This window comes from Arachis ipaensis, chromosome B7 (assembly GCF_059453495.1).
Source record: "Arachis ipaensis isolate K30076 ecotype BB chromosome B7, ASM5945349v1, whole genome shotgun sequence".
Taxonomy (NCBI): Eukaryota; Viridiplantae; Streptophyta; class Magnoliopsida; order Fabales; family Fabaceae; genus Arachis; species Arachis ipaensis.
The window spans coordinates 77,335,403-77,349,671 of NC_142442.1; the positions used below are offsets into that span (position 1 = coordinate 77,335,403).

The 14,269-nt window shown below is 32.7% G+C and overlaps 1 protein-coding gene and 1 non-coding gene across 2 annotated transcripts; one reads left to right on the top strand and one right to left on the bottom strand.

Annotated features, from left to right (window-relative positions):
* Positions 1-1,359: 1,359 nt before the first annotated feature.
* LOC148553051 (small nucleolar RNA R71) lies at positions 1,360-1,468 on the top strand. The gene has a single exon (XR_015893721.1). It is a non-coding gene; the product is annotated as a small nucleolar RNA R71 (small nucleolar RNA).
* A 4,745-nt stretch (positions 1,469-6,213) lies between these two features.
* Positions 6,214-11,822, bottom strand: LOC148553052 (uncharacterized). The gene is made up of 8 exons (XM_088494760.1): positions 11,405-11,822; positions 11,058-11,296; positions 10,284-10,351; positions 9,564-10,184; positions 8,307-8,386; positions 7,684-7,737; positions 6,555-6,759; positions 6,214-6,409 (listed from the first exon to the last, which is right to left on the bottom strand). Exons 1-8 carry the CDS (start codon positions 11,820-11,822, stop codon positions 6,214-6,216), a joined length of 1,881 nt encoding a protein of 626 aa, XP_088350886.1.
* Positions 11,823-14,269: the final 2,447 nt, after the last annotated feature.

Below are 14,269 nucleotides of genomic sequence, written 5' to 3' on the forward strand. Positions count from 1 at the left end.
TATGAAGTCAGCAGGGATGTAATAGCCTTCAACCTTTACTAAGACATCCTCTACAAGTCCATAAGCCTGTTTCCCTGAATTGTCTGCCATCTCTAGTGAGATTCTTGCAGCTTGTACCTCAAAGATCCCTAGTTTCTCCATTACAGAGAGTGGCATGAGGTTTATACTTGAACCAAGGTCACACAGAGCCTTCTCAAAGGTCATGGTGCCTATGGTACAAGGTATTAAGAACTTTCTGGGATCCGGTTTCTTCTGAGGCAATTTCTGTTGAACCAAGGCATTTAGTTCATTGATGAGCAATGGAGGTTCATCCTCCCAAGTCTCAATACCAAATAACTTGGCATTCAGCTTCATGATTGCTCCTAGATATTGAGCAACTTACTCTTCAATAATATCTTCATCCTCTTCAGAGGAAGAATACTCATCAGAGCTTATGAATGGCAACAGTAAGTTCAGTGGAATCTTTATGGCCTCTATATGAGCCTCAAATTCCTTTAGTTCCTCATTAGGGAACTCCTTATTGGCTAGTGGACGTCCAGCAAGGTCTTCCTCACTGGAAATCACTGCCTCTTCCTCCTCTACAGGTTCGGCCATGTTGGGTATATTGATGGCCTTGCTCTCTTTTTAGATTCTTTTTTGTATTGCTTGGGAGAGTACTATGAGGGATTTCAGTAACTCTTTTACTTAGTTGAGCCACTTGTGCCTCCAAATTTCTAATGGAGGACCTTGTTTCAGTCATGAAACTGAGAGTGGTCTTAGATAGATCAGAGACTATGGTTGCTAAATCAGAGAGGCTCTGCTTAGAATTCTCTGTCTGTTGCTCAGAAGATGATGGAAAAGGCTTGCTATTGCCAAACCTATTTCTCCGACCATTATTATTATTGAATCCTTGATTAGGCTTCTGCTGATCCTTCCATGAGAAATTTGGATGATTTCTCCATGAAGGATTATAGGTGTTTCCATAGGATTCTCCCATGTAATTCACCTCTTCCATTGCAGGATTCTCAGGGTCATAAGCTTCTTCTTCAGAGGAAGCTTCTTTAGTACTACCGGCTGCAGCTTGCATTCCAGTCAGACTCTGAGAAATCATATTGACTTGCTGAGTCAATATTTTATTCTGAGCCAATATTGCATTCAGAGTATCAATCTCAAGAACTCCTTTCTTCTGAGTTATCCCATTATTCACAGGATTTCTTTTAGAAGTGTACATGAATTGATTATTTGCAACCATTTCAATGAGTTCTTGGGCTTCTGCAAGCATCTTCTTCATATGAAGAGATCCACTAGCAGAGTGGTCCAATGACATCTTGGACAATTCAGACAGACTATCATAGAATATACATAAGATGCTCCATTCTGAAATCATGTCAGAAGGACACCTTCTGATCAATTGCTTGTATCTTTCCCAAGCTTCATAGAGGGATTCACCTTCCTTCTGTCTGAAGGTTTGGACTTCCACTCTAAGCTTGCTCAACTTTTGAGGTGGAAAGAATTTGGCCAAGAAAGCATTGACTAACTTTTTCCAAGAGTTCAGGCTTTCTTTAGGTTGTGAGTCCAACCATGTCCTAGCTCTATCTCTTACAACAAAGGGGAAAAGCATAAGTCTATAGACCTCAAGATTAACCCCATTGGTCTTTACAGTGTTATAGATTTGCAAGAATTCAGCTAAAAACTGATGAGGATCTTCCAATGGAAGTCCATGAAACTTGCAATTCTGCTGCATTAGAGAAACTAATTGAGGCTTAAGCTCAAAGTTGTTTGCTCCAATTACAGGAATTGAGATGCTTCTTCCATAGAAGTCAGAAGTGGGTGCAGTAAAGTCAACAAGCATCTTCCTTGCATCTCCACCATTGTTGTTATTTTGGCTGCCATAACTACTTCTTTTTTGAAAATTTCTGTTAGGTCCTCTCCTGAGTGTTGTGTTTTAGCTTCTCTTAGCTTCCTCTTCAGAGTCCTTTCAGGTTCAAGATCAGCTTCAACAAGAATGTTCTTATCCTTGTTCTTGCTCATATAAAAAAGAAGAGAACAGAAAAGAATAGGAATCCTCTATGTCACAGTATAGAGATTCCTTTATGTGAGTAGAAGAATAGAAGAAATAGAATGAAGAAGGGAGAAGAAGAATTCGAACACAGAGAGAGGGAGAGGGTTCGAATTATAAGAAGAAGAGAAGTGTTAGTAAATAAATAAATTAAATAGAAAGAGATGAGAGAGAGTATTCAAAAATTAATTCAAAAGAAAAGAAAAATATTTTTGTTTTTATTTTAATTATTAGTTAGAATTCGAATTTAAGAAGGAAAATAAAATAAAATTAGAATTTAAAACAATTAGTTAATTAAAAAGAATTTTGAAAAAGTGGTTAGTGATTTTCGAAAATTAGAGAGAGAGAAAAGTAGTTAGGTGGTTTTGAAAAAGATAAGAAATAGTAAAACAAACAAAAAGTCAAGTGGTTAATTGAAAAAGATTTGAAAATCAATTTTGAAAAGATAAGAAGTTAGAAAAAGATTTTGAAATCAAAATTATAAAGAGATATGATTGAAAATCATTTTGAAAAAGATTTGAATTGGAAATTAAAAAGAATTGATTTTTGAAATTAAGGTTGATTACTTGACTAACAAGAAACTAAAAGATATGATTCTAGAATTTAAAGATTGAACCTTTCTTAATAGGCAAGTAACAACCATAAATTTTTGAATCAAAACATTAAATGTTAGTAATGATTTCGAAAATTATGAAACAAAAATAAGAAAATATTTTGAAAATCAATTTTTAAAATTTTCAAAAATATTAAGAAGAAAAATGAAAAAGATTTGATTTTTGAAAAAAAAAAGGATTGAAAAGATAGAATTTTCTTTTAAATTGAAATTTTGACTTGACTAATAAGAAACAACTAAATTTTAAAATATTTTTACCAAATCAACTCAAAATTTCGAAATTTATTAGTAAAATAAAGGAAAGATATTATTTTTTATTTTTGAATTTTTAATGAGAAGAGAGAAAAACAACTAAATTACACAAGACATAAAAATTTAAGATTAAGACAAAAATGCATGCAAGAACACTTTGAATGTCAAGATGAATACCAAGAACACTTTGAAGATCATGATGAACATCAAGAACATATTTTTGAAAATTTTTAAGAAAAGAAAGACATGCAAGACACCAAACTTAAAAAATTTTTATTGTTTAGACACTATGAATTCGAAATTGCACAAGAAAAATAAGAAAAGATACAAAACAAGAAAAATCAAAGATCAAACAAGGAAAATCATCAAGAACAATTTGAAGATCAAAGAAGAACACAATGCATATATTTTTCGAAAATTTAAGAAAAAGAAAAAACATGCAATTGACACCAAACTTAAAACTTGACACAAGACTCAAACAAGAAACACAAAATGTTTTTGTTTTTATGGTTTATTAATTTTTTTTTGTATTTTTCAAAAATTATTTGGAAAAAAAATAAAGAAATTCAAAATTTTTAATAAGAATTCCAAGAATCCTGCAATGTTAGTCTAATGCTTCGGTCCAAAAATTTAGACATGGCTAAATAGCCAGCCAAGCTTTATGTGAAAGCTTCGGTCCAAAAGATTAGACATGGCCAAATGGCCAGCCAAGCTTCAGCAGAGCATTACATTCAACAGCCAAATTGATGGGAATCAAAAAGCTCCTGCAGTGATAAGTGAAAGCCTCAGTCCAAAAAAAAATTAGACATGGCTTAGCAGCCAGTCAGGCTTCACATATCATCTGAAACTCTAGAATTCATTCTTAAAAATTCTAAAGAACAAAATTTTTTTTTGAATTTTTCGAAAATAAAAATAAAAAGCGTAAACATAAAATAAAATTACTCAATCTAAGCAACAAGATGAACCATCAGTTGTCCAAACTCGAACAATCCCCGACAACGGCTCAAAAAACTTGGTACACGGAATCGTGATCTCACACTTTCCTCACAACTCCGTGCAGCTGACCAGCAAGTGCACTGGGTCGTCCAAGTAATAAACCTTACGTGAGTAAGGGTCGATCCCACGGAGATTGTCAGCTTGAAGCAAGCTATGGTCATCCTTATAAATCTTAGTCAGGCGGATTCAATTGGTTATGAGATTTTGATAATTAAAATATAAATAAAACATAAAATAAGATAAAGTAACTTATGTAATTCATTGGTGGGAGTTTCAGATAAGCGTCTGGAGATGCTTTGTTGCTTATGAACCTCTGCTTTCCTTCTGCCTCCTTCCAACCATGCGTTACTTCCTTCCATGGCAAGCTGTAAGATCCTCTCAGTGAAAATGGTCCTCTACGATTTCTGCACGGCTAATCAACTGTTGGATTTCTCGTCTCAGATGAAAAATACCAGGTACAACTACCGCATGGCTAATCATCTGTCGGTTCCCGCTAGCATCGGAATAAAATCCATTGATCCTTTTACACACTGTCACTTGCGCCCAATATTCGCAGGTTTGAAGCTCGTCACAGTCATCCCTTCCTGGATCCTACTCAGAATACCACAGACAAGGTTTAGACTTTCCGGATCCTAGGAATGACTAATAATAATTTTAGCCTATACCACGAAGATACTAATCTCATGGACTCGGTCCGTGTATTAGATATCCAAGAGAATATACTTCAGCTGTCATCCAATGACTACGTTGAACATCATGTAGACCGCTTTGTGGTTGTCAGGCACGCGGATCTTGGCTAAGCGAGTAACAAAGATTGGGTGTTTGTCACGAGTCACCCCTTCATTCTGACTTAAATGAATTAAGTACGAGAGTATATCTTGGAGAAGAAGCAGGCGTGAATTGAATAGAAAACTGTAGTAATTACATTAATTCATGAAGAACAGCAGAGCTCCACACCTTAATCTATGGGGTGTAGAAACTCCACCGTAGAAAATACATAAGTGAAAAGAGGTCTAGGCATGGCCGTGAGGCCAGCCTCCAAACGTGAACAATAGCATAATATGGTAAAAGTCTCCCTCTATGGTACGAATACAATAGTAAAAAGTGCTATTTATACTAAACTAGTTACTAGGTATTACAGAAAATGAGTAACTAAGTGTAGATAGTGTAGAAATCCACTTTCGGGGCCCACTTGGTGTGTGCTTGGACTGAGCATTGAAGCTTTTTCGTGCATAGGCTGTTCCTGGAGTTAAACGCCAGCTTTGGTGCCAGTTTGGGCATTTTACGCCAAGATGTTTTAAGCTGTCTTTGAACACCAGTTTGGGTCATCAAATATCGGGCAAAGTATGGACTATTATATATTGCTGAAAAGCCCAGAATGTCTAATTTCTAACACAATTGAGAGCGCACCAATGGAGCTTCTGTATCTCCAGAAAATCCACTTTGAGTGAAGGAGGGTCACAATCCAACAGCATCTGCAGTCCTTTTTCAGCCTCTGAATCAGATTTTTGCTCAAGTCCCTCAATTTCAGCCAGAAAATACCTGAAATCATAGAAAAATATACAAACTCATAGTAAAGTCTAGAAATGTGATTTTTGAATAAAAACTAATAAACATATAATAAAAAGTAATCAAAACAAACTAAAAACTATGCAAAAACAATGCCAAAAAGGGTATAAATTATCCGCTCATCAAGGATCTAATTGTAAATTTGACAAAACTATAAAGACCAAACAGAGTAATTAAATCTTTAAAATAATAAAATACAAACAATTTATTTTTTTTAAAGATTTAATTACTCTGTTAGTCTCTATAGTTTTACCCAATTTGTAATTAGGTTTTTATACTTTTTTCTTTCAATTTAGTCCCTACATTATTTTTTAATTTTGTAATTAAGTCCTTGCCAGTGTAAAAAATATTACATTTAAAGAGAATATTTATTCGCAATTTAAAAGTACCTATAATTAAAAATCTAATTAAATCATTGACCACAAATTTTTTAAAAGAATATTACATTAATTGTGACGTTTTTCACACAAAAAAGATCTCATTACAAAATTTAACAATAGTATAAAAATCTAACTAAAAAAATATAAATATATAATTACAAAAATTATAAAACTAACTAATTAAACCTTCTAAAAAGTATATATTTTATATATAAATATATTATTTTATTATATTCAATTAAATCTTTACATTTTTAAATTCCTATTCTACCCATTTAAACCTTGATATTTTACCTACATAAGTCAAAGTCAAGAAAGGTAGAAAAACTAAAGACAACAGAATAAAAGTAGATGTCAAGTGAATATTACCTACCTAAGTCAAAGTTAGGAATGTCAACGGGATAGAGTGGGGCAGAAAATGCCTCCCTGCTCCCCATTCTCGCCTCCAGATTTGCTCTTTGTCTCTGTCCCCATTCTTCACTGTGGGAAAATATTGCTCCCCATCCCCATTCCTCACAAGATAAGGTGCCATTTTTCGCGGGGACCCCATTCTCCATCTTTCTGATAGTTTTGACTAATTATTATTTTTCATAGAAATAGAATAGAAAGTATTCATCCTATACAAAAATAACAAGATTTTATACAAAAAGTCTAAACGACAAGATGGTAACTTCTTTTAAAATGATGCAGTGGGGACGCCACGTACGAGTCAGAGCACAAAGCAGTGGATGAGGTGGGGGATGCAGCAGCAGAGAGGGGAATAGACATGACAACAGAGTTGTGGAAAGGAATGCCACGAATATAGAGAACAAGGCGGTGAAGGTGATGGAACGATGAAGGGTGACAATGTGGTGAGACGGGAGAGTGGCGAGGGAGTGGCTGCAGAGAGGTTGAATGGAGTATAGATGACGCTAAAGATTTATGAATTGAAGAAGAGTTATGCAAATAAGGATTAGCAATTTTGGGTTTCTCTTTCTCTCTTTATATATACTAGCGGCTTAACAGGCACATGTTCAGTCGCTTTTTCTATGGGATTTAAAGTTGATTATTTTAATGATTTTTGAAATTTTAAATTTGAATAACTTAAAAATAATAATATAGAATAGCTTATGATAATATAGAAATGTTTAAATTAAAATAATCATATATTACCTATGTATAAACAATAACAATATGAAAATAATTTAATTATAATGAACACATACGTCACTTATCTAATAACATAATTCATAAAATAGTAATTATTATAATATATTATCTTCTTTTATCTAACTCAAAGTCATAAAAATAAATATAAAAATATGATTATTTACAAAAGATGAGCCATATTAAAAAGTCATATTTTTTTCTTTATTTAGGGACCTTTTTCTTTAAGTGGTAAGCCAAAGTACGGATCTGTATTTCAAGAATCTTTCATGTGCCTGCAAAAAGTGTAAAGAAGAAAAATAATTATGTCTTTTTTTTGGAAATTATAGATCAAACTATAAGTAAAAACGTTAAGATAAACCTAAAGTAATTTCTGAATTTGTACCGAGTAAAAATCTTTAGCAATTCCTCATACATCTCCTTAACAATAAATTCTTAAGCCTTGAAGAACTACAAAATTTAGAAATCAATAAAATATACCATATGCCAATAAAAATTTCATTATATTTGAACGACAATATAACAATAAAAAAAAATTAAACCTGTAAAATTGAAATTTCTTGTTTGAGATTGGATTTCCTACACATGCGCAACAAAAGAAGCCATTAAACCCTCTCTAGAGCATTCAAATCTATAATGATCCAATATTACCTCTATTTTATGTGGTTTCTTAATCTAATGATAGGTACCTGCAATGTTGTTCTTTACTAACATCAGTTGGTTCCGCTCCTGTGAGTTTGTTGCTGGAAAAAGAAAAATGTTTAATTTATTATCATTGGTTTAAAATTATTTTTTGTAACTTTATTTAACATGGAAAACATAATCTCCATTACAATCTCAGAGTAACCTTTTAATATTTTAGGCATATACTTTTTTCCTTTATTTAATAGTAAAAGAAGAACATAGAAGGGGATAGATAATAGGCATATCAATAACATTCTAATTACGATGATTGCATTTTCTTGTATGTTGTTGGAGTAGTATTTCCTTTTTTATCATCTTTCAGAATTAGGTCTTGTCTGTTTTAACCGTTCCTCCCCAACCAATAGAATAAATTTGAAGGGAATGAACCTATTAGATAACATATGATTATGATTACTAACATAGAAATAAAAGTATGTATATTTAATGCAATTTTGACAGTAATTAATTTAAAAAATTACTTTATTGTCTATTGGTTTGATTGATGTAATTGCTTGCTCATCTTTCTATGCACTCCAAAGACTTTAGAATCCTTCTTCCTGTAATTGATATTTGTTAATATATTTCTAGTATATCTAGTATGTCTTAGTTAATGATAATTAGTATGTACCTGTGGCGTAAAATAGATGTTCAAGTTCGTTGTCTTTATCTCCTGGCAGATATTGATGATCTCCTTTGAAATCAAATTGTCTATTAAAAAAATATAAGTCGTTAGTCGTCAATAAATTGAAGTTTGTATACAAAAATATCTATATCAATGAAAAAGATTTAAAGATTAAAATTATATGTAGACTCAATTGTACCAAGAAGTAACTACACACACTTACTAAGAATATAAATTACATGTGGTGAAGGTAACAATATTTTTTTGAAAACTACATTTCTGGTAAATTCTCCACTTGTTCCATCTATTTTTCCTTCTTTGACTAAAATTTTGTTGTTGACTGAGAAATACTTCGAGACAGAGCTACATATAATTGGCCTTGGCTAAACACATGTCTAGAGAGATAGATCCCTATTTTAGGAATGGTCTGTCCTTGTGATTTATTTATTGTTATTGCAAAACTCAACCTTACAGGAAATTGCTTCCGGGTAAGTATAAAAGGCAGTCCTGAATTCTCTGTGGTTTTGTGTTTTATCCGAGGCAAGAAAGCTCTTCTTCCACAGTGATGGCCGGTTAAAATTTCTACATCCAACATGTTTTGAAAAGTTCCACAACATAGTAACCTTATACCATTGCATAAGCAAGCCTTAAGGTCTTTGTTTCTGAATAACATCAAAGGTTCCCCTTTTTTCACCTTCAACACATGAGGTGGCAACCCGCCTGTAGAAACTGAGTTAAGGTATTCTTGTTAATATAAATTATTAGCATCTCCTTCTACCTCATGAAATGAGACTAAGGGCCCGTTTGAGAAGCTTCAAAAGTAACTTTTTTTGAGCTTTTGACTTATGAAAAGTAGTAGTATTAATGTCTGGTGCAATTTTCAAAACCAAATTACAGCTTTCTAAGAAGCTATTTAAGAACTTATAGAGAAGTTAAAAAAAATAACTTCTCTCATAATGTTACTACTTTTTATCACATTTCTATAAAATAAGTACTTTTAGAACTAAAAACCCAAACACAAAATAACTTATTTATAAGCTACTTTTAATATAATCATTTATTATTTAAGCTATTTTTCAAAATTAGCTTAATTAAGTTGTTTACCCAAACTGGGCCTAAATTTTGTTTTTCTCCTAGAAACTGGTTGATAATTATATCATTAAGTTGTTGCATATCATGATTTTTTGGCGTCAATATTGCCCTACCATGTAAGAAGCGTCCCACCCATGAGATTGTAAGTTTGAAAATATTTCTTCTATTAACTTGTGTAACGATGTTTCACCCTCCCACAGAATTGCCGTTTTTGCGTGTATCCGTACAAAGTCTTCATGTATGGTGGGCTCAATTCCATCACCAATGTGCACAAAAACATGGTTATTAGAAGATTGCATATTTTGTCGCAAATAGAAAATTTTAGTGGAAGCCCATAAATGAGACTTAACTATAGAAGCTGAAATCATTTGTGATTGACTACCTTTCGGTACGACAGGCGGTACTTGGCGGAAATCTCCTCCCATCACCATCACTTTTCCTCTAAATGGCATATCGTTTGCTAATATGCCTCTCAGAGTGCGGTTTAATGATTGCACCGATTCTTTATTTGCCATTGGTGCTTCATCCCAGATGATTGTCATTGTTTGTCTAATCAGCTTTGCAAGATCTGATTGTTTGCTTATGTTGCAAATAGATGATGGTTGTGCATTAATTGGGATCTTAAACCTAGAATGAGTTGTTCGACCCCCAAGCAATAATGTTGCAGCTATTCCTGATGATGCAGTTACCAAGACAATATGACCCTTATTTCTCAATTCTGTAATTATAGCTCTGTAAAGAAATGTTTTGCCTGCTCTTCCTGGCCCATCAACAAAGAACACTCCACTTTCTCTTCAATCAATTGTATTCATAATGCACTTGAAAGCTTTAGATTGGTCATTGTTCAATCTTTCTATAGAACACAGGTCTTCCCGAGGTACTTCGACCAACAGTTCTTCTTGAATAACTCTGGGTATCGAGTTTTCATTGTCATTTTCATGAGTTAGAGCTGGCAAATCCTATTGTATAATCTGTTTTCATGCTAAAGGAGTATATCATTTATATCCCTGAGTAGCCGATTTGTGAACACTAAGGCTGTTGTAGTGCTGGTTGACGGATAATCATCCACCATATATGGAAAAAATTCCTCCCATAAGCTTCTTACATCTGTAGGCTCACAAAATATTAAGATGGTTGCAAACAACCTTCGTAAAGTACATGGCAATCGTAAAACAAAAGCCTCAACCAAACACGCATGGACGCTACTGTCACTCTCTAACAATCCTTGGTGTTGAGCAGATTGCTTGAAGGACGAATATTGGACCCCGTTCACTGTTAGCAAGTCATCCCAAATGATTGGTCCTCTAACATTAGATAACAGAATACGCAAATAGAATTTTTCTCCTTCTGAAGGTGATACAGTATAAATTCTACCGATGGATCTCCTCTGTGTCTTGCGTCGACGCCATTCCTTTTCCTTGTTGTGCCAAGTGTAATACTCTAGAATTTCCCTATACAGAAGATGCCTAGATTGTTGGTCCTCCTCACGATTTAGGGCAACGAAATCAGTGAGTATTGTTCTAGAGAAATAATCATCATTAAGTATTTCAGGAATGGTTTACTGATCATAGAAGCTCACTTGATGTTGATTTGGAAAATGAATTTGTAACCTTTCAACTAATGGATACATTCGGTAAAGGTTAAATTAAAATATTCTCAACATGCCTCTGGAGCAGCGATCCATCTTGCATCAACAAACTGTTGGACCTCGTCAACATTAAAACCGTTGTGAACTTCCATTGCAACCCGGTCTGGACCCTTGTAGCAATACTTGTAGAGATGCTTTATACTCTTGATACTACTACATATCTCAACATTAATATGGCAATCATACTTTAGTAGTAGCCAAGGGTTGTACGGAACTACCCATCTATTGTCAACTGTGATATTTGGGTTGATGGGTACTGGTGTGTCGAATCATCGCTTATATTGCGGACATGAGTCGTCACCTCGTCGTGTTTCTGCTGCGAACTCTTTTGGGTAGTTGCGTTTACATTGGCCATTTTTCATACAGGGTGAAGATTGATCAAGTGTTTTGCAAGGACCATGAATCATATGTTTTAGCACTGCATCATGTAGGTGTGGTTCTACTTCTTTAGATGGTATCTCTGCACGTACCAAACTATCATAATGCTCCGGGTCAATTAACTTGTCATTGTTTTCTAAGATTAGCAACATATGTACATGTGGCAACCCTCTTTTTTGAAACTCAATGACATTAATATAGCTCTTCACCTTTCCCAAGACACCCTTAGTAATTACATCCTCTTTCAGCTGTTCAAATTTGGCTTGAAAAATTCTTGTTGTTAGATCTGGACGATCTTGTGGAGTTTGAACTTGGTTGAGTTCTGAAGTTATTTCACTCCAAGATGGATTGCATGTCATTGTGAGAAAAATATATGGCTTGCCCTCTTTAAGAACAATCGTCATTCCATCTTCATATCGTTGGGTCGTGTCGCGATGGCTACCAATGAACGACGATGGTAATATTGTTCTTTTTCTTCCAACATTTTCTGGAGACAAATATAGAGAGAAATATTATTAGTTTTAATAATTATTTTGGGTAATTCTTAATTATTTATGAAGTAGGAATTAGATACAACAATATTTACCTGCATTGGTTTCTCCTGTGTTCAAGGCATCTTGTAAGCCTTGGTATAATTCAGCTCATAATTTCTTCTATCTAGTTCAAACCCATATTAATTTTCCGGTTTCAATTTTCACATAGTTATCAACAACATATTGTTGTAGTAGTCGCCCTGCTTGCAATACGGTGGAATGATCATCGGGATGGATCTACAAATTTTTAAGAATTTGCAAAAAAGATTAGATACATTGAACAATTTTTTGGCAGAATTTTATTGAAGTCTATACTGCGTAGGAAATGGGGATTTGTGCCTGGAGCATATAGCTATTATATGTTCGGCATGATACTTTGCCACCACTTTGACTTCGAGTATTGATATCCCATCCATGAGTTCCAAATGGAAAAAGAAGTGGATATTATAGTGGATCGTAATAGCCAACAAATTCCTAAATCCTTCATAGGCTACCAGTATGAGTTTGCACCTTAATATCTCACCCACGAATCATTGTTTCAACATCATCACCAACAATTATAGCTGCTACCTGCAACGTAGTTGGAAAACTATATTGTGGCTGATTAGTATCATATATGTACTGTTGCAAATAACGTGGTCGCGTGCCTTGATCTGGATAAAATTCCCTTATACTGTGATATATTGAGCCTTGAGCACGAAATATATATTTACCACGACCTATTATAGCTAGTTGTTCGTCTATGTGCACACTACACGAAGTGAAGGAAAATACATGATTGTATCCACGAATATATTTTCTAAAACGGTTTCCTTCTGCAGAGGGGTCCAGGAAGATTTCAAGCAATTCCTGAGGAGCATTTACTCGGGGAAGAGAGACTTTCTCCCATTACAGCACATCTCGAACGTCTCATGGTAAAATAGACGTACGCTACAGTAATTACATGTCCTTGGGATTGGTAGCGGAGTTCGAATTATTGTTGCATCCTCTTGAAAATTTCAAGCACAATTGTGGGATGCTCGAACATTTTGTCTAATTTCTGTACTCGTATTAAATTTACATATATTTGGTTACATTCATAATGAAAATCAGAAAATGATTAATTTTGTAACAACTAAAAAAATAGTACTTTGTTGATTATAAATACAAAGAATTACTTCCATTATAGTGATCATAAAAAAGAGATAAGTAACTATCAAATATTTAAGTGATGTTTCAATAATTTTTTTAATTTTGTTACACTGTATAATATTATGATGCTGTTTGACTTTATTTTTTTAATAAAATCATTTTGTTTAAAACCTTTTATTCGAAACTGTTATAACCAAGTTAAAACCACATACGATCTATAAAAACATTATATTATTTTAAATATTTATTATTTCCTTGTTCCATTATATGTTTTTGAGTTATATGTTAACATTATGTTTGTTATGGACTATTTTTTTTAGATTAAATAGTCAATTCAATATAGTTTGAGTCTGAAATAAATAAAAGTTTTTTTTTAAAAATGCTATCTTTATATATCATAATTTTTTTTTGTATAAAGTTCTCATTTGCATCAGTTGTCTTATAGCATTTTTTAGTTAATTATTTCATATAGGGTATGACGATTTTTGCCTTTGGCTAAATTTTTTAGTTTGTATGTTTTGTTTCATGTTTTAAATGTTTAGATATTACTGGTCGAAGTAATACAATTGAAGATAATATTGGTTCATATTTTATTTGTTCTATTACTTCTAATAATTTTTATTTTGTATGCTTTCGCCTAGAGTTATCATTTTAATTTTTACTATTCATTTTATTTCCTAAAATATATTTTATTTAATTATTTTATTTTTTGATATTTGTGTAAATTATAACAAAATAATTCAATAAAATATAAAGTTTTTTAAATTAACTAATTTTTCATTTTTGCTAAAGTTTACATATTTTTCATTTTAATTGGCAAATAAATATTTTAAGTATCATTTTGATTTTTATAAATTTTTTTGTATATAGATTTTAATTTTTTTTGTTAGGCACTGTCACTCTTTTTTTATAATTGGTTCTTGTAATGATCTTAAATAAATAAATTTTTTAACATCAATTATGCTCACACTTAATGTTTACTATGAATTCATTAATATGCTAACATATAAGGATAAAATAATAATTTTTTTATAAATTTATTTACCTATTAAAATTGTGTCACAATACTAAATATATAAAGAAAAAAAAAGTAGAATACTAACCAGTTATATTTTCTTCACATCTACTGTTTTGATCAGATCTATTTCCATAAATTTCTGATAGTATGTAAAAAGAACACATTAACA

Bases quoted from the DNA above. Each gene is read 5' to 3' on its own strand.
- LOC148553052 (XM_088494760.1), bottom strand. From the start codon at position 11,822: ATGACGATTGTTCTTAAAGAGGGCAAGCCATATATTTTTCTCACAATG. The intron at 10,352-11,057 runs GCATGTTGAGAA...ATTATACAATAG, and splicing joins GATGGATCGCTGCTCCAGAG to GATTTGCCAGCTCTAACTCA. The intron at 6,760-7,683 runs GTACCTATCATT...ATAAATCTTTAG, and splicing joins AGTAAAGAACAACATTGCAG to CGTCATCTATACTCCATTCA.